Raw genomic sequence first — 17538 nt, forward strand, 5'->3', positions numbered from 1 at the left:
TTAAAGTAGAGACACTACATACTGATATACACCTGAACATCAGCAGGAGAGGACTCTTTAAAGTAGAGACACTACATACTGATATACACCTGAACATCAGCAGGAGAGGACTCTTTAAAGTAGAGACACTACATACTGATATACACCTGAACATCAGCAGGAGAGGACTCTTTAAAGTAGAGACACTACATACTGATATACACCTGAACATCAGCAGGAGAGGACTCTTTAAAGTAGAGACACTACATACTGATATACACCTGAACATCAGCAGGAGAGGACTCTTTAAAGTAGAGACACTACATACTGATATACACCTGAACATCAGCAGGAGAGGACTCTTTAAAGTAGAGACACTACATACTGATATACACCTGAACATCAGCAGGAGAGGACTCTTTAAAGTAGAGACACTATATACTGATATACACCTGAACATCAGCAGGAGAGGACTCTTTAAAGTAGAGACACCACATACTGATATACACCTGAACATCAGCAGGAGAGGACTCTTTAAAGTAGAGACACTACATACTGATATACACCTGGACATCAGCAGGAGAGGACTCTTTAAAGTAGAGACACTACATACTGATATACACCTGGACATCAGCAGGAGAGGACTTTTTAAAGTAGAGACACTACATACTGATATACACCTGAACATCAGCAGGAGAGGACTCTTTAAAGTAGAGACACCACATACTGATATACACCTGAACATCAGCAGGAGAGGACTCTTTAAAGTAGAGACACTACATACTGATATACACCTGAACATCAGCAGGAGAGGACTCTTTAAAGTAGAGACACCACATACTGATATACACCTGAACATCAGCAGGAGAGAACTCTTTAAAGTAGAGACACTACATACTGATATACACCTGAACATCAGCAGGAGAGAACTCTTTAAAGTAGAGACACTACATACTGATATACACCTGAACATCAGCAGGAGAGGACTCTTTAAAGTAGAGACACTACATACTGATATACACCTGAACATCAGCAGGAGAGGACTCTTTAAAGTAGAGACGCTACATACTGATACACACCTGAACATCAGCAGGAGAGGACTCTTTAAAGTAGAGACACTACATACTGATATACACCTGAACATCAGCAGGAGAGGACTCTTTAAAGTGGAGACACTACATACTGATATACACCTGAACATCAGCAGGAGAGGACTCTTTAAAGTAGAGACACTACATACTGATATACACCTGAACATCAGCAGGAGAGGACTCTTTAAAGTAGAGACACTACATACTGATATACACCTGAACATCAGCAGGAGAGGACTCTTTAAAGTAGAGACACTACATACTGATATACACCTGAACATCAGCAGGAGAGGACTCTTTAAAGTAGAGACACTACATACTGATATACACCTGAACATCAGCAGGAGAGGACTCTTTAAAGTAGAGACACTACATACTGATATACACCTGAACATCAGCAGGAGAGGACTCTTTAAATTAGAGACACTATATACTGATATACACCTAAACATCAGCAGGAGAGGACTCTTTAAAGTAGAGACACCACATACTGATATACACCTGAACATCAGCAGGAGAGGACTCTTTAAAGTAGAGACACTACATACTGATATACACCTGGACATCAGCAGGAGAGGACTCTTTAAAGTAGAGACACTACATACTGATATACACCTGGACATCAGCAGGAGAGGACTCTTTAAAGTAGAGACACTACATACTGATATACACCTGAACATCAGCAGGAGAGGACTCTTTAAAGTAGAGACACTACATACTGATATACACCTGAACATCAGCTGGAGAGGACTCTTTAAAGTAGAGACACCACATACTGATATACACCTGGACATCAGCAGGAGAGGACTCTTTAAAGTAGAGACACTACATACTGATATACACCTGAACATCAGCAGGAGAGGACTCTTTAAAGTAGAGACACTGCCCACTGATATACACCTGAACATCAGCAGGAGAGGACTCTTTAAAGTAGAGACACTACATACTGATATACACCTGAACATCAGCAGGAGAGGACTCTTTAAAGTAGAGACACTACATACTGATATACACCTGAACATCAGCAGGAGAGGACTCTTTAAAGTAGAGACACTACATACTGATATACACCTGAACATCAGCAGGAGAGGACTCTTTAAAGTAGAGACACTACATACTGATATACACCTGAACATCAGCAGGAGAGGACTCTTTAAAGTAGAGACACTACATACTGATATACACCTGAACATCAGCAGGAAAAGGACTCTTTAAAGTAGAGACACTACATACTGATATACACCTGAACATCAGCAGGAGAGGACTCTTTAAAGTAGAGACACTACATACTGATATACACCTGAACATCAGCAGGAGAGGACTCTTTAAAGTAGAGACACTACATATTGATATACACCTGAACATCAGCAGGAGAGGACTCTTTAAAGTAGAGACACTACATACTGATATACACCTGAACATCAGCAGGAGAGGACTCTTTAAAGTAGAGACACTACATACTGATATACACCTGAACATCAGCAGGAGAGGACTCTTTAAAGTGGAGACACTACATACTGATATACACCTGAACATCAGCAGGAGAGGACTCTTTAAAGTAGAGACACTACATACTGATATACACCTGAACATCAGCAGGAGAGGACTCTTTAAAGTAGAGACACTATATATTGATATACACCTGAACATCAGCAGGAGAGGACTCTTTAAAGTAGAGACACTACATACTGATATACACCTGGACATCAGCAGGAGAGGACTCTTTAAAGTAGAGACTCTACATACTGATATACACCTGAACATCAGCAGGAGAGCACTCTTTAAAGTAGAGACACCACATACTGATATACACCTGAACATCAGCAGGAGAGGACTCTTTAAAGTAGAGACACTACATACTGAGAAAGAAAAGGGCCGCTTTAATATATCATAATTATAATAATTATCCATGTAAATAAATAAATAAAGTTGTTGATAGCAGCTTTGAAAAGTGTTTTTGTGAGGCTCCAATATGTCTGGGTTTAATAAGTGCTTAGAATCGAACGTGTCGTCGTCCTTCCAGCTAAAATCTGTTGTAATTAAAACCAAATGTAAAGTAATAAACGTTCAGCCGTGCAGCTCGTCGTCTTTCAGAGTCTTCATTCAACTTCTGAAAGCTCTTTGAGGTTTTCTTCTGCGCGCTGACAGCAATCTGAGTTTCATTTGTACATCATCACATCCTGTAATGAGATCTCAGGATGAAATCAAAGGTGGAGTAATAATCCCGTCCTCTGTGACTCATCTTGATTACGTTTCTTTGTAAATGAGGTTCCTTTATGATCGGACCGGTTGTCTGAGACGGAAACAGGTTGTTCTTTTGAAGCGATTCATGCTTTCAGATTTCAATCAGAGGAGAACCAGGGGGTGAATGAACCCGATCTGAGGCTGACTCATCTTTGGATCCGGAGGCAGAAGCACGAGAAACGTCAGGCTGTTATTCACAAGAGGGATTTTTTGCATATGAGGTTTTGTATTCAGACATCCAACCGTCCTGATTAAAAGTGCTGTTCAAGCTTTAAAACACTTGGTTTTAGACGTGGGTGGTCAGCTCATTAAAATACCTTTTCTTGTTTCTATTGACCATTTTCAGATTTTCAGAAAAAAGTCTGAAGTTTGAGATTTTCGAAAAAAAGTCCACATTTTTGAAATTGTCACAAAAAAAGTCATAATTTCGATATTCTCTTCAAAATCTAGTATTTTCAAATTTTCCGAAATAATTCTAAATGTTCAGATTCTCAGAAGAAAGTCAACATTTTCAGATTTTCTGAAAACACTCAGTGCTGCAGCACCTCTTTTCACCCTCTGTCTGAAACCAGAGCCAGGTGTGCTCTGATTGGTTAGCTGGCTGGCTCTGTTGTGATCGGTCAACCGCTTAGAGATGCTAATAATTATTGTTGTAAATAAATAAATAAAGTTCTTAATTGCAGCTCGGAAAGACTTTTTCTTGTTCCTGTTGATCGTATATCTGTTTCTCGGAAAAACTATGAAAAGCTCCTGGAAATCCTGACTGTCAAGAAAACTGCATCGTTAATTTGGCTTTTTTAAAGTTTTAGGCGTATGACCTGTGCGTTTTAAATAAGTCTGTCTAAGTCCATGTGGTGCCCCGTGTGAGGTTTTGTTTTTTGTTAAAGCGTACTTGCGAGCCCCCTTCAGTTTTCCCGTTCAATAAATGGAAGAAAAATGGAAGTAGAAATAAAGGTGTCAGAGCCAGTGTTTTGATTTGATAAGAAAGGCCACCTAATTATGACGTCTGTAGTCAACGCACTATAAAGGACTACAATTCCCACGGCGCCTGCGCTAACGCCATAGTGATGGGCAACCTGTTGATAGACGCCGTCGAGGAACAGTTTTTAAACGTAACATACCGTACACGTACACACGAACCATACAAGTACCCTTTAAGTTGTGAAGTTATAAGTATTATCACGAAAGAAAGAATACCCAAGTTGTTTTATTTGAGTTTTGCCTCTTTCTTCTGAATATTGTAAAGGCCTATTTTCTTTGTTGCATGTGTAAAAGTTTGTTATTTTATTTTGAGCAAACACATCGCAACATTTTCTAAACCATCGGAGGCCAAGCAACACTTCAAACTGTGAGTACTTTTAAGGAAAGAAACGAGTTAGAACGGTCTGTTTAAGGCGCCTAGTGGCTCGATGGAAAGACAAGGAAGGAAGCCACGACAAAAGGAAAGAGGAAACACAAAATTACTTTAAAGAGAAACAAAAAGATAACAAAGACACACAAAATGAGTAGAGATGAAGTGACTACAAACTCTAAGGGAGGCGTGTGGCGCAGTGGATGGTGCGTTGGTGTTGGGATCAGGGGAGCAAAGGTTCAAACCCCACTGCAGTCAGCATGTTGTTGTGTCCCTGAGACACTTCACCCCAAAGTGCTCCTGTGGGGATTGTCCACAGTATTGAGTATGGAAGTCGCTTTGTATAAAAGCGTCTAACAAGTGACATGTAATGTAATGTAATGTTAAATTAATTAATTTATGCATGTTTTGATTTCTCCTGGAGTAAATATATTCAAATAAAAGTCAAATATAAGTTGTTTCCCTTTTTAAAAACACTACGTACATATTTAGAAAAATAAAATGTGGACTGCGCTCACACATTCCTAACTCTAGATCTGTGGCAGGTGGACCGACCCCTCGGACGCCTCACTAATGGAAGTGCTGTTTTTTGTTTTCCAAGAAAAGGGGTTTTGTCTTAATTTCTCACTAATCTTCATCTGCTCTCCTGTTCGGGGTTTGAACCTCCGCTCACTGGCAGATTATTCCTCCGGCCATATGTCTGCAGGACAGAGCTGCAGATTACACCGACCCAACCTCTTATTCCCTAAAACATTATAAAACTGAGTCGTTTCAAGGAGCTTTCCTGAAAACAATCACTTAATCTGGAGCTGATTCAAAGGAAACAGGGTTCAACATGTGAGCAAGCAAAAAGTAAAGTCTCCAATTTAGTTCATTTAGTTTCTTCAGTTTAAAGAAAGAATACTCTGATAATTAAAAGGACCTTATCCTCCACCTCCGAGACACCTCAGAGGGAAATACTGTTCTTTTTACTGCACGATATTTACCTGACAGCTCCTACATAAAGAACGTGCTGCATCTTCAGAAAGGATGCAGATATAGAAAGCCAAAGGTTCCACATGAAGAAACATCTTCAGCAACAACACATGCAGCGTTTAGAGAACATTCAGCAGCTTCAGGAGACATGGCAGCGTTTAGAGAACATTCAGCAGCTTCAGGAAACATGGCAGCGTTTACTAAAAGCTACAGAAACCAAACGCTGCAAATACAAAACGCTGAAGAAGCTCAAACACAACGGAGACCAGGGGACACTAAAGAGTGACGCACACAGCTGGAGACCAGGGGACACTAAAGAGTGACGCACACAGCTGGGAGACCAGGGGACACTAAAGAGTGACGCACACAGCTGGGAGACCAGGGGACACTAAAGAGTGACGCACACAGCTGGGATACCAGGGGACACTAAAGAGTGACGCACACAGCTGGGAGACCAGGAGACACTAAAGAGTGACGCACACAGCTGGGAGACCAGGGGACACTAAAGAGTGACGCACACAGCTGGGAGACTAGGGGACACTAAAGAGTGACGCACACAGCTGGGAGACCAGGGGACACTAAAGAGTGACGCACACAGCTGGGAGACCAGGGGACACTAAAGAGTGACGCACACAGCTGGGAGACCAGGGACACTAAAGAGTGACGCACACAGCTGGGATACCAGGGGACACTAAAGAGTGACGCACACAGCTGGGAGACCAGGGGACACTAAAGAGTGACGCACACAGCTGGGAGACCAGGGGACACTAAAGAGTGACGCTCACAGCTGGGAGACTAGGGGACACTAAAGAGTGATACACAAATATGGCTACTTGCTGCTTAAAGCTGCCATTTTTGATCTTGTAAATGTCAGAAATGCACTCAGCATCCTCAATAACTCCAAAAGACAATCTCAAATTGTCCAAATGGACCGTTCTTTAATCATGTACAGATATAGGCTGTAATGCTAATTAATGCTAATAAAGCAACTTCATTGTGCCAATGGCCCAATATGCAGGTTAGCATCGGAAAGTTAGATCTGGAGACCACATCAACATTTCTGGGTTCCCAACAGGACTCCCATCAAACAGCCTGTGTGTGTGTGACAGAGAGGGTAGAAGTACACACATCCTTTCCTCAAGTAGAAGTACAGATACTTGTGTTTAAAAATACTCTGGTGAAAGTAGAAGTACTGACTAAACTTCTTTACTCAAGTCAAAGTAAAGAGGCTTTGAAATGTACTTCAGTAAAAAGTACCCATAACTAGCAGCTGTTTTAAAGAGTACCTGACCTCCCTTTATATTAATAGAACAATAATGTCATTGTTAGCTAATGAATGTTTCCATGGTGACCAACGGCAACATGACAACGTTTCCATTGGTCCCTCTTCTTTAGAGAAGACCAGGAAATGATGGATACACGGATCGTGTTCAAATCAATAGGCACGCAATGAATCTAAATAATAATGATCACGCCACCAAACACACATTCAGACTAAAGGAACCAGCTGTTTGGAAAATGAGAGAAGTAGAAAGTACAGGTATTTGAGTTCAACATGTAAGAAGTAGAAAGTACAGGTATTTGAGTTCAACATGTGAGAAGTAGAAAGTACAGGTATTTGAGTTCAACATGTAAGAAGTAGAAGGTACAGGTATTTGAGTTCAACATGTGAGAAGTAGAAAGTACAGGTATTTGTGTTCAACATGTAAGAAGTAGAAAGTACAGGTATTTGAGTTCAACATGTGAGAAGTAGAAAGTACAGGTATTTGAGTTCAACATATAAGAAGTAGAAAGTACAGGTATTTGAGTTCAACATGTAAGAAGTAGAAAGTACAGGTATTTGAGTTCAACATGTAAGAAGTAGAAAGTACAGGTATTTGAGTTCAACATGTGAGAAGTAGAAAGTACAGGTATTTGTGTTCAACATGTAAGAAGTAGAAAGTACAGGTATTTGAGTTCAACATGTGAGAAGTAGAAAGTACAGGTATTTGGGTTCAACATGTAAGAAGTAGAAAGTACAGGTATTTGAGTTCAACATGTAAGAAGTAGAAAGTACAGGTATTTGTGTTCAACATGTGAGAAGTAGAAAGTACAGGTATTTGAGTTCAACATATAAGAAGTAGAAAGTACAGGTATTTGAGTTCAACATGTAAGAAGTAGAAAGTACAGGTATTTGTGTTCAACATGTAAGAAGTAGAAAGTACAGGTATTTGAGTTCAACATGTAAGAAGTAGAAAGTACAGGTATTTGAGTTCAACATATAAGAAGTAGAAAGTACAGGTATTTGAGTTCAACATGTAAGAAGTAGAAAGTACAGGTATTTGAGTTCAACATGTGAGAAGTAGAAAGTACAGGTATTTGAGTTCAACATGTGAGAAGTAGAAAGTACAGGTATTTGGGTTCAACATGTAAGAAGTAGAAAGTACAGGTATTTGAGTTCAACATGTAAGAAGTAGAAAGTACAGGTATTTGTGTTCAACATGTGAGAAGTAGAAAGTACAGGTATTTGGGTTCAACATGTAAGAAGTAGAAAGTACAGGTATTTGGGTTCAACATGTAAGAAGTAGAAAGTACAGGTATTTGTGTTCAACATGTAAGAAGTAGAAAGTACAGGTATTTGTGTTCAACATGTAAGAAGTAGAAAGTACAGGTATTTGAGTTCAACATGTAAGAAGTAGAAAGTACAGGTATTTGTGTTCAACATGTAAGAAGTAGAAAGTACAGGTATTTGTGTTCAACATGTGAGAAGTAGAAAGTACAGGTATTTGTGTTCAACATGTAAGAAGTAGAAAGTACAGGTATTTGTGTTCAACATGTGAGAAGTAGAAAGTACAGGTATTTGTGTTCAACATGTAAGAAGTAGAAAGTACAGGTATTTGAGTTCAACATGTAAGAAGTAGAAAGTACAGGTATTTGTGTTCAACATGTGAGAAGTAGAAAGTACAGGTATTTGTGTTCAACATGTAAGAAGTAGAAAGTACAGGTATTTGTGTTCAACATGTGAGAAGTAGAAAGTACAGGTATTTGTGTTCAACATGTAAGAAGTAGAAAGTACAGGTATTTGTGTTCAACATGTAAGAAGTAGAAAGTACAGGTATTTGTGTTCAACATGTAAGAAGTAGAAAGTACAGGTATTTGAGTTCAACATGTAAGAAGTAGAAAGTACAGGTATTTGAGTTCAACATATAAGAAGTAGAAAGTACAGGTATTTGTGTTCAACATATAAGAAGTAGAAAGTACAGGTATTTGAGTTCAACATGTAAGAAGTAGAAAGTACAGGTATTTGAGTTCAACATGTAAGAAGTAGAAAGTACAGGTATTTGTGTTCAACATGTAAGAAGTAGAAAGTACAGGTATTTGAGTTCAACATATAAGAAGTAGAAAGTACAGGTATTTGAGTTCAACATGTAAGAAGTAGAAAGTACAGGTATTTGTGTTCAACATGTAAGAAGTAGAAAGTACAGGTATTTGAGTTCAACATGTAAGAAGTAGAAAGTACAGGTATTTGAGTTCAACATATAAGAAGTAGAAAGTACAGGTATTTGTGTTCAACATATAAGAAGTAGAAAGTACAGGTATTTGAGTTCAACATATAAGAAGTAGAAAGTACAGGTATTTGAGTTCAACATGTAAGAAGTAGAAAGTACAGGTATTTGTGTTCAACATGTAAGAAGTAGAAAGTACAGGTATTTGAGTTCAACATGTGAGAAGTAGAAAGTACAGGTATTTGTGTTCAACATGTAAGAAGTAGAAAGTACAGGTATTTGTGTTCAACATGTAAGAAGTAGAAAGTACAGGTATTTGTGTTCAACATGTAAGAAGTAGAAAGTACAGGTATTTGTGTTCAACATGTAAGAAGTAGAAAGTACAGGTATTTGTGTTCAACATGTAAGAAGTAGAAAGTAGAGGTATTTGAGTTCAACATGTAAGAAGTAGAAAGTACAGGTATTTGTGTTCAACATATAAGAAGTAGAAAGTACAGGTATTTGAGTTCAACATGTAAGAAGTAGAAAGTACAGGTATTTGAGTTCAACATGTGAGAAGTAGAAAGTACAGGTATTTGTGTTCAACATGTAAGAAGTAGAAAGTACAGGTATTTGTGTTCAACATGTAAGAAGTAGAAAGTAGAGGTATTTGAGTTCAACATGTAAGAAGTAGAAAGTACAGGTATTTGTGTTCAACATATAAGAAGTAGAAAGTACAGGTATTTGAGTTCAACATGTAAGAAGTAGAAAGTACAGGTATTTGAGTTCAACATGTAAGAAGTAGAAAGTACAGGTATTTGTGTTCAACATGTAAGAAGTAGAAAGTACAGGTATTTGTGTTCAACATGTAAGAAGTAGAAAGTACAGGTATTTGTGTTCAACATGTAAGAAGTAGAAAGTATAGGTATTTGTGTTCAACATGTAAGAAGTAGAAAGTAGAGGTATTTGAGTTCAACATGTGAGAAGTAGAAAGTAAAAAGTCGTCAGAAAAATAAGTAGTGGAGTAAAGTACTGATAGTAAAACAATTTACTTAAGTACGTTAACGAAGTCTTTGTCCTCCACTACTTCCCACCTCTGGGGGGGGGGGGGGGGGTTTGGCTAATTGGAAAGAGAGGAATAGTAAATCAGAGAAACCAATTCCATCAAGTCTTCTGATGGTTATCTCTAATTGGCTTCGCAGACACTGACAGTCTGTCGTCTCACAGTGAGAGGGACTACTTTACTTTAATGACCTGAGAAATAAATGCTTTGACTCTCTGCTTCAAAATGTGACTTTATTACAAAACAACTGAAGTATTTATCGTTCAACAGTAAGACGATTTGTTTTCTCAAATCCCTTCGTGCTTAGTGGGCGATAATGTTATATCCCTGTGTGCATAAAAAATAACAGAAGGACTAATCGTGCAAATGAACAAGTCTTCATCTCGTCCTGCTCAGAGTAAATCACAGTATATGTAATTGTTTATCCCAGTAACAGTATTTATAACAGTCATTGTTATGTAAATTAAATAAGTGAATGGTTTACTGAGTTAAATTTGTTAAATAGCTCATAGTGAAACCCCAAATTCTTTAAAAGGAAAGCTTCCAGAGACCAATAATTGTTGTTGGATGGCAACTCAGCGATACCAATTAGAGGAGGTTCCCTGATGGATATCTCTAATTGGCTTTTGAGCAGAAATGAGATCAGGAATAAGCAATGCTTATAAGATCTGCTTTACAATGTGGCTTTAATACGGAATAACTGGAGTATTAAACCGTGCAAGTGAATTAAATCACGATTAGAAACCTCCACCCATTGGTTGTCATGGCGGCGTGTAGATTTTTAATTTCCTCCGCCATCTGTAGCACAACAGGGTTAGGGTTTAATCCAAGAGACAGGGGGGGGGGGGGGATTTAACCCTTCACTAATCACCACCCAAACCTTAACGAGCCATTTAATCTGTGGGTCTCAAAGCCCCTCCCTCTGTCCACCGTTTCATGTATTTATTCAGGAGGGGAGATAAAAGCTATTGAGACACGATACATGCAGCCAAATGTTGTGTGGTTAATGAAAGTGAAACCTTAGTCGTGTAGGCGCCTCATCATTTCCGATCCACTCCAATATTTAAAGTGTTTTCCCTTGGCCGGTGCTCCAGCCTTCCACATTTTCATGAGAATCGGATCTGTAGTTTTTCCATATTCCAAAGCAAACCCAACCTTTGAGCTATGATTGCTTTTCACAGTAGTTTATTTAGTCTTATAGAATAGTGCTGACTCTGAAGTAGGCATCACAAAGTGCTCCGTCAACAAAGAGCCAATGGGATCCATGTGATTTTGGATTGTTGCAGAAAATAATCTCTGTGTGAAACTCCCTCTGTCCACCGTTTAGTGTCTTAGAAGCTCTTGTGACACCATCAATGCAGCAACATGTTGTAATTTGAATGAAAGTGAAACGTCAGTCGTGTATGCACCTCATCATTTCGGATCCGCTCCAATATTTAAAGTGTTTTTCTTTGGTCAATGCTCCATCCTTCCACCAACTTTCATGAGAATCGGAATTCTGTAATCCTAAACAAACCCAACTAACCCAACATTTGAGCTGTGCTTGCTTTTCCCAGGTGTCTGTAGAGTAGTGCAGTGATAACGTTCTTTTGTAGGCTGACAGGGAAGTAAGCATTGCAAAGGGTATCCCTAAAAAAAAAGCCAAAACGTATATTTGATTTTGGATTGTAAAATAGTCTCTGTTTCAAACTAACCTTTATGATACTCACACATTTAGTTCAGAGGATAATCTAACACCAGCACATTCATTTCACTTCATCTTCTTCTGCTCCTCTCATCACTGGATATGTGTTTCCTGCTGTGTAATCATGCTGCTGTGATGGAGAGCTGATTCTGTGGTAAAGGGGGAAGTATTCCTATCTGTTCTGCAGCAACACTGAATGTGTCCAAGATAAAAGGTTGGCTTTCGTTAATCAGAACCAGAATCAGGTTTATTAATAAGTAAGAATTGTCTTCAAGGCATATTCAAGAAAGTACAAATATTACAAATGTGTCGTGGACAAGCACTGGCTTCAAGATAACAGGAAATATACAAATATAAATAACAACAATTTGTATATTATTAAAGGATATATTATACTGAAATGATAGAGGAAGTGCAGTCTGTTTTTAACTGCAACTCAATTACAGATAATAGTTTTATTTAAAGGTGTCTGTGAAAGAGATAATAATTAATTAGTAGACATTTTTCCTGCAATCTCAAAATGTTGCCAGAGAAAAAAAGAATATATTATTATATATTATAAAAATATATATATCAGAAATCTAACAAAAAAGTCAGAATGAAAAAAAAATATTCTTCGAAATAAATGTGACCATTATCCTGTTCCTTATAGTTTAAACACACTGCAATCATTTCTGTGTGTTTAAGGCATGCGCGTGCGTAAGGGGCGTGGAGGTGGAGGGGAGTGTTGCATCCCCCCTGTCACGTGACCCTCCTGTCTTCCCCCTTTCTCAGTCCGGATCTCTTTGTTGTGGTGTCTGCAGCTGCTGCTCTTTCACCGCGTCCTCTGCCGCTCCACCGCCGCCGCTCCTCTGCCGCTCCTCTGCCGCTCCACCGCCGACACAAACACCGCGACTCATGGTCACCACCCTGACCGGCGGGGGGGGGATTTAGGGACGTGGACTGGAGGCTCGTGGTGCATACATATAAATCCACGTGAGGAGACACACGCGGAGCTGCGGAGGAAGGACGCACGGACGGATGGAGGGGATTCTGCTGCTTCCTTTCTGCACGAACCGGAGCGGAATCTGAGCTCCTGCGCACATTCCTCCATCTTCCCCTCGGTTTCAAACAGGGATTACTTTCCTCCACCTGCAGCCCGGGATCCGCATCATGTTTTCGTGCCCTGGGAGGAGCACAAGGGGGTCTCTGCGGTTCCTCCTGCCCGCCCTCGTGCTGCTGCTGCCGCTCCACCTCCCTGCCGCGCGCGCGTCGTACTACCCCCACAGCGGGGAGTGCAAAGGCAAAGGGAAAGACTGCACAGGTATGAGCTCTGCACCACACACACACCAAACACATACAGCATACATGCATTCTTGCACTATTTGTATTTTATTTGACATGTTGCATTGTTGGAGGAGCTCAGGTCAGAAGAATGCCATTGCCATTTCCACACTGTAGCTGCTGAGCACAATGAAACCTGAATCTGTGGACATCAGTACTGGGGTGATGAAACATGCATTCATTGGTGCGTGTTGGGATTCATGGAGTAAACAGAGGTATTGGCATTTGGAGCTAAAATAGTCCAATTCTAAGTCAAAAAGTGTGAAAAATAGTTTCCCTTGGATCATGACTGTTCTTTAAATGTCTGCATGTTGGGACAAAAAATATATTGAGTTGCCTTTTGATGATTCATGTATTTATTGTTGGGATTCATGGAGTGAAGAGAGTCAGACTAAATACATGTTTATCCATTGGTTGTTTTCCTGTGAGTAACAATGAGTCAGATGTGAGGACAGTAAGTGCACAACAATGTTTTCCCCGAGTCAAAATAGTGTTAAAGTTTAAGTGTAAAACATATATAATAATACATGAGACTTGTGTAGTGCTTTTCTAAAAACCCAAAGACGCTTTGATGGAGAATAATAATATATAGACAGGAGTACAAATGGTCAAATCTTTAGACAACATATGTCAACATGTTAATGTCCTCCGGAGAGACGTTTTAATTTATTTGTTGATGTTAATTAAAGTAAATTACTGTTAAAATAATTGCCTGTTGATGTTAGGGGAGGCTGTGGCTCAGTGGGTAGTGTGCTGGACTTCGAATCAGGAAGTTCAAACTTCAAACCCCACTGCAGTCAGCATGTCGTTGTGTCCCTGAGACACTTCACCCCAAACCCCTCCTGTGCGGATTGCCCACAGTGTTGAGTATGTTAGCCGCTTTGGAGAAAAGCGTCTAACATGTACTGTAATGTAATGTTAAATTAATTAATTTATGCATGTTTTGATTTCTCCTGGAGTAAATATATTCAAATAAAAGTCAAATATAAGTTGTTTCCCTTTTTAAAAACACTACGTACATATTTAGAAAAATAAAATGTGGACTGTGCTTATATAGTGAGCGCCCTCTGTGAACATATACTGAATAACGGCTACGAGTAAATTGAGTTAAGTGCATTTAAACGCAGGATGTATCCGCTGCTTGTTCTCCTTTCTGAGAGAGAATGGAAATATGGAAATATACATTATAAATAATTAAACAATGTTAATATCATGTTAGCTGAGATTATCTAAAGAATGCATGCATTTATGCATTTTGGGATTCTTCTTTCACTTCACATAGTCAGATATAAGACAATACATTTCCACTTTAACACATACTCCCAATGATATCTCTGTGTCAATAGACTGTGAGTATTTGCATCCTGCATTCTCTTATAATAATATTCATAAATGCATTACCCTGTTCTCCCTCTTTAGCGTTTATTAAATATTAAAGAGTGAAAAACAGCAGCCATGTAAATGAGTGTTAGCTGTCACTGCCTCCTCCGTTATTTATGAACAAATGAACAAAGTGGGTTCAGAAACTCACACACACTTTCTCCTCCTGACCGCTGCCAACGCTCAGGGTAAAGAGTCAGTCAGTAAGTATACATGCTGTGGGGGAAACTTCTGTAGCAATGGGAGTCAGGACTCAGAGACACACGAGGAGAGCTGGAGCTCTGATGGAGTCAGGACTCAGAGACACGAGGAGAGCTGGAGCTCTGATGGAGTCAGGACTCAGAGAGACACGAGGAGAGCTGGAGCTCTGATGGAGTCAGGACTCAGAGACACGAGGAGAGCTGGAGCTCTGATGGAGTCAGGACTCAGAGAGACACGAGGAGAGCTGGAGCTCTGATGGAGTCAGGACTCAGAGAGACACGAGGAGAGCTGGAGCTCTAATGGAGTCAGGACTCAGAGAGACACGAGGAGAGCTGGAGCTCTGATGGAGTCAGGACTCAGAGACACGAGGAGAGCTGGAGCTCTGATGGAGTCAGGACTCAGAGAGACACGAGGAGAGCTGGAGCTCTGATGGAGTCAGGACTCAGAGAGACACGAGGAGAGCTGGAGCTCTGATGGAGTCAGGACTCAGAGAGACACGAGGAGAGCTGGAGCTCTGATGGAGTCAGGACTCAGAGACACGAGGAGAGCTGGAGCTCTGATGGAGTCAGGACTCAGAGAGACACGAGGAGAGCTGGAGCTTTGATGGAGTCAGGACTCAGAGAGACACGAGGAGAGCTGGAGCTCTGATGGAGTCAGGACTCAGAGAGACACGAGGAGAGCTGGAGCTCTGATGGAGTCAGGACTCAGAGAGACACGAGGAGAGCTGGAGCTCTGATGGAGTCAGGACTCAGAGAGACGAGGAGAGCTGGAGCTCTGATGGAGTCAGGACTCAGAGAGACACGAGGAGAGCTGGAGCTCTGATGGAGTCAGGACTCAGAGAGACACGAGGAGAGCTGGAGCTTTGATGGAGTCAGGACTCAGAGAGACACGAGGAGAGCTGGAGCTCTGATGGAGTCAGGACTCAGAGAGACACGAGGAGAGCTGGAGCTCTGATGGAGTCAGGACTCAGAGAGACACGAGGAGAGCTGGAGCTCTGATGGAGTCAGGACTCAGAGAGACACGAGGAGAGCTGGAGCTCTGATGGAGTCAGGACTCAGAGACACGAAAAGAGCTGGAGCTCTGATGGAGTCAGGACTCAGAGACACGAGGAGAGCTGGAGCTCTGATGGAGTCAGGACTCAGAGACACGAGGAGAGCTGGAGCTTTGATTGCAAACACTGGCGGTTTATTTGGAGCTTCGGCCGGAGAATTCACAAGACATGTCACGGGCCACGGTCTAACCACACGGTAGAGATGCCACAATCAATTCTGAAGACCCCTCCTGTAGTTCCTGATCTTAAAGGTCCCATGTCATGCTTTTCTGGTTCTGACCTGTCCCCTTGTGTGTTATGAAGGTTTTTCTGCATGTGAACGGTCTGCAGTCACAAACCCTCAAAGTACAGCCTGTAGGGAGTAAAACTCTAACCCAGAGAAGACCTGTCTATGCTGACCCAGAACGCCTCGTTGGACATTTCTCTGTTTTCATTGTTTGCTTCCTGGGTTCTGTGACGTGTGAACACCCAAATCAACAACAAATGACCGGATTGGCCCAAATGGACCAATCCACGGAGCTCGTCACACACCAGGACCCCTTGGCTAACTAACAGGGAGTCCCATTGACTTGCATAGAGCTTCCTGAACGCTGGTAATAGCCGAGTTGGGATGGCGGAGAAATGCTCTCCGCAGACTCAAGCCACACTTACTGTTTTTACTTCGGCTGTGAGTGTGCGTGTGTGTGTGTGTGCGTGTGTGCTCAGGATGAGTTTCGCTTGTTCTCCAGTATCGCCGACCCAGAAACCTGTGCGCTCCTCGCAGCAGCGAGCCTCGCAACGTCCCGAACAATCAGAGCACACTGGGCTCACAGAGAGAGGGGGGGGGGGGGGGGGCTCCAACAAGCCGTGTAGGACAGAGAGTGAATACACATACTATACAGAGATGCTGTTTGAGAAACCAATGTGAGTTTGGAACATTGAACAATGTAAATCTATTCTAGTAGACCTCAACAATGGAACTATGATCAGTAGAAATGGCCATGACATGGGACCTTTAACTAGTTCAGAGTGTAATAATCAACATTCTTCAATAGAGAGACTAAACAGCTGAGGACACTGAATCACATTTGTTGTCTCTTATGGCTCGGGGTCATCTACACCCAGAGAAGGATGTGCTCCAGGTGTCCCACAACAATAACTATCTCTGACCGAGAGCTGCCCGGTCACAAACTGGTGACATCAACAACTTGCTAGGGCAGCCCCTCCTTAAGGGGGATAGCGGCTGAGCATCTGCGTCAGAGGGCGAAAGGTAAACATGTATTACAGAATGATTCCCTGACACATGTACTTAACAGCCATACTCAAGTATTATTTTGACAGAATTAAGAGGCCTTATTGTACCTTGTGTGGTCTTCCCTCTCCTGTAGTGTCTTCTATAGGTTTCTGTGCATGTAAATGGTCTGCAGAGGCTAAAATCTCAAAGTTCAGGAACAAAGTGACATCGCTATGGCTATGGATATATATTTCAAACCTCATTCTTTTTACTCGAGGACATTCATACTTACAAGTTCCTTTTTTATATAATCACATGATATCTGATATGATAGTGTTCTGTGTAAAACTACAGCATTAAAATGCTCTCACATGCATTTGTTAGAGATAATACAGAGTTATATAATACTGTATAAATAGCCGTTCTGCATACTGAGTACTTTTACTTTTGATTCTTTGAGTACATTTAGCTGATAAAACTCAAACTGTACTGTATTACTGACTTTTACTTGCAATGGAC

The 17538-nt window shown here is 40.9% G+C and overlaps 1 protein-coding gene across 1 annotated transcript in view; it reads left to right on the forward strand.

Moving 5' to 3' along the window:
* Positions 1 to 12157: 12157 nt before the first annotated feature.
* tmeff1a (transmembrane protein with EGF-like and two follistatin-like domains 1a) overlaps positions 12158 to 17538 on the forward strand; it is a 46694-nt gene continuing 41313 nt past the window's right edge. Inside the window, exon 1 of the mRNA XM_079651083.1 lies at positions 12158 to 13154. Within this exon, the coding sequence (XP_079507209.1) occupies positions 13004 to 13154 (151 nt within the window). The 5' untranslated portion in view covers positions 12158 to 13003. The remainder of the gene's footprint in view (positions 13155 to 17538) is intronic.

This window comes from Notothenia rossii, assembly GCF_949606895.1.
Source record: "Notothenia rossii genome assembly, chromosome: 9".
NCBI lineage: Eukaryota > Metazoa > Chordata > Actinopteri > Perciformes > Nototheniidae > Notothenia > Notothenia rossii.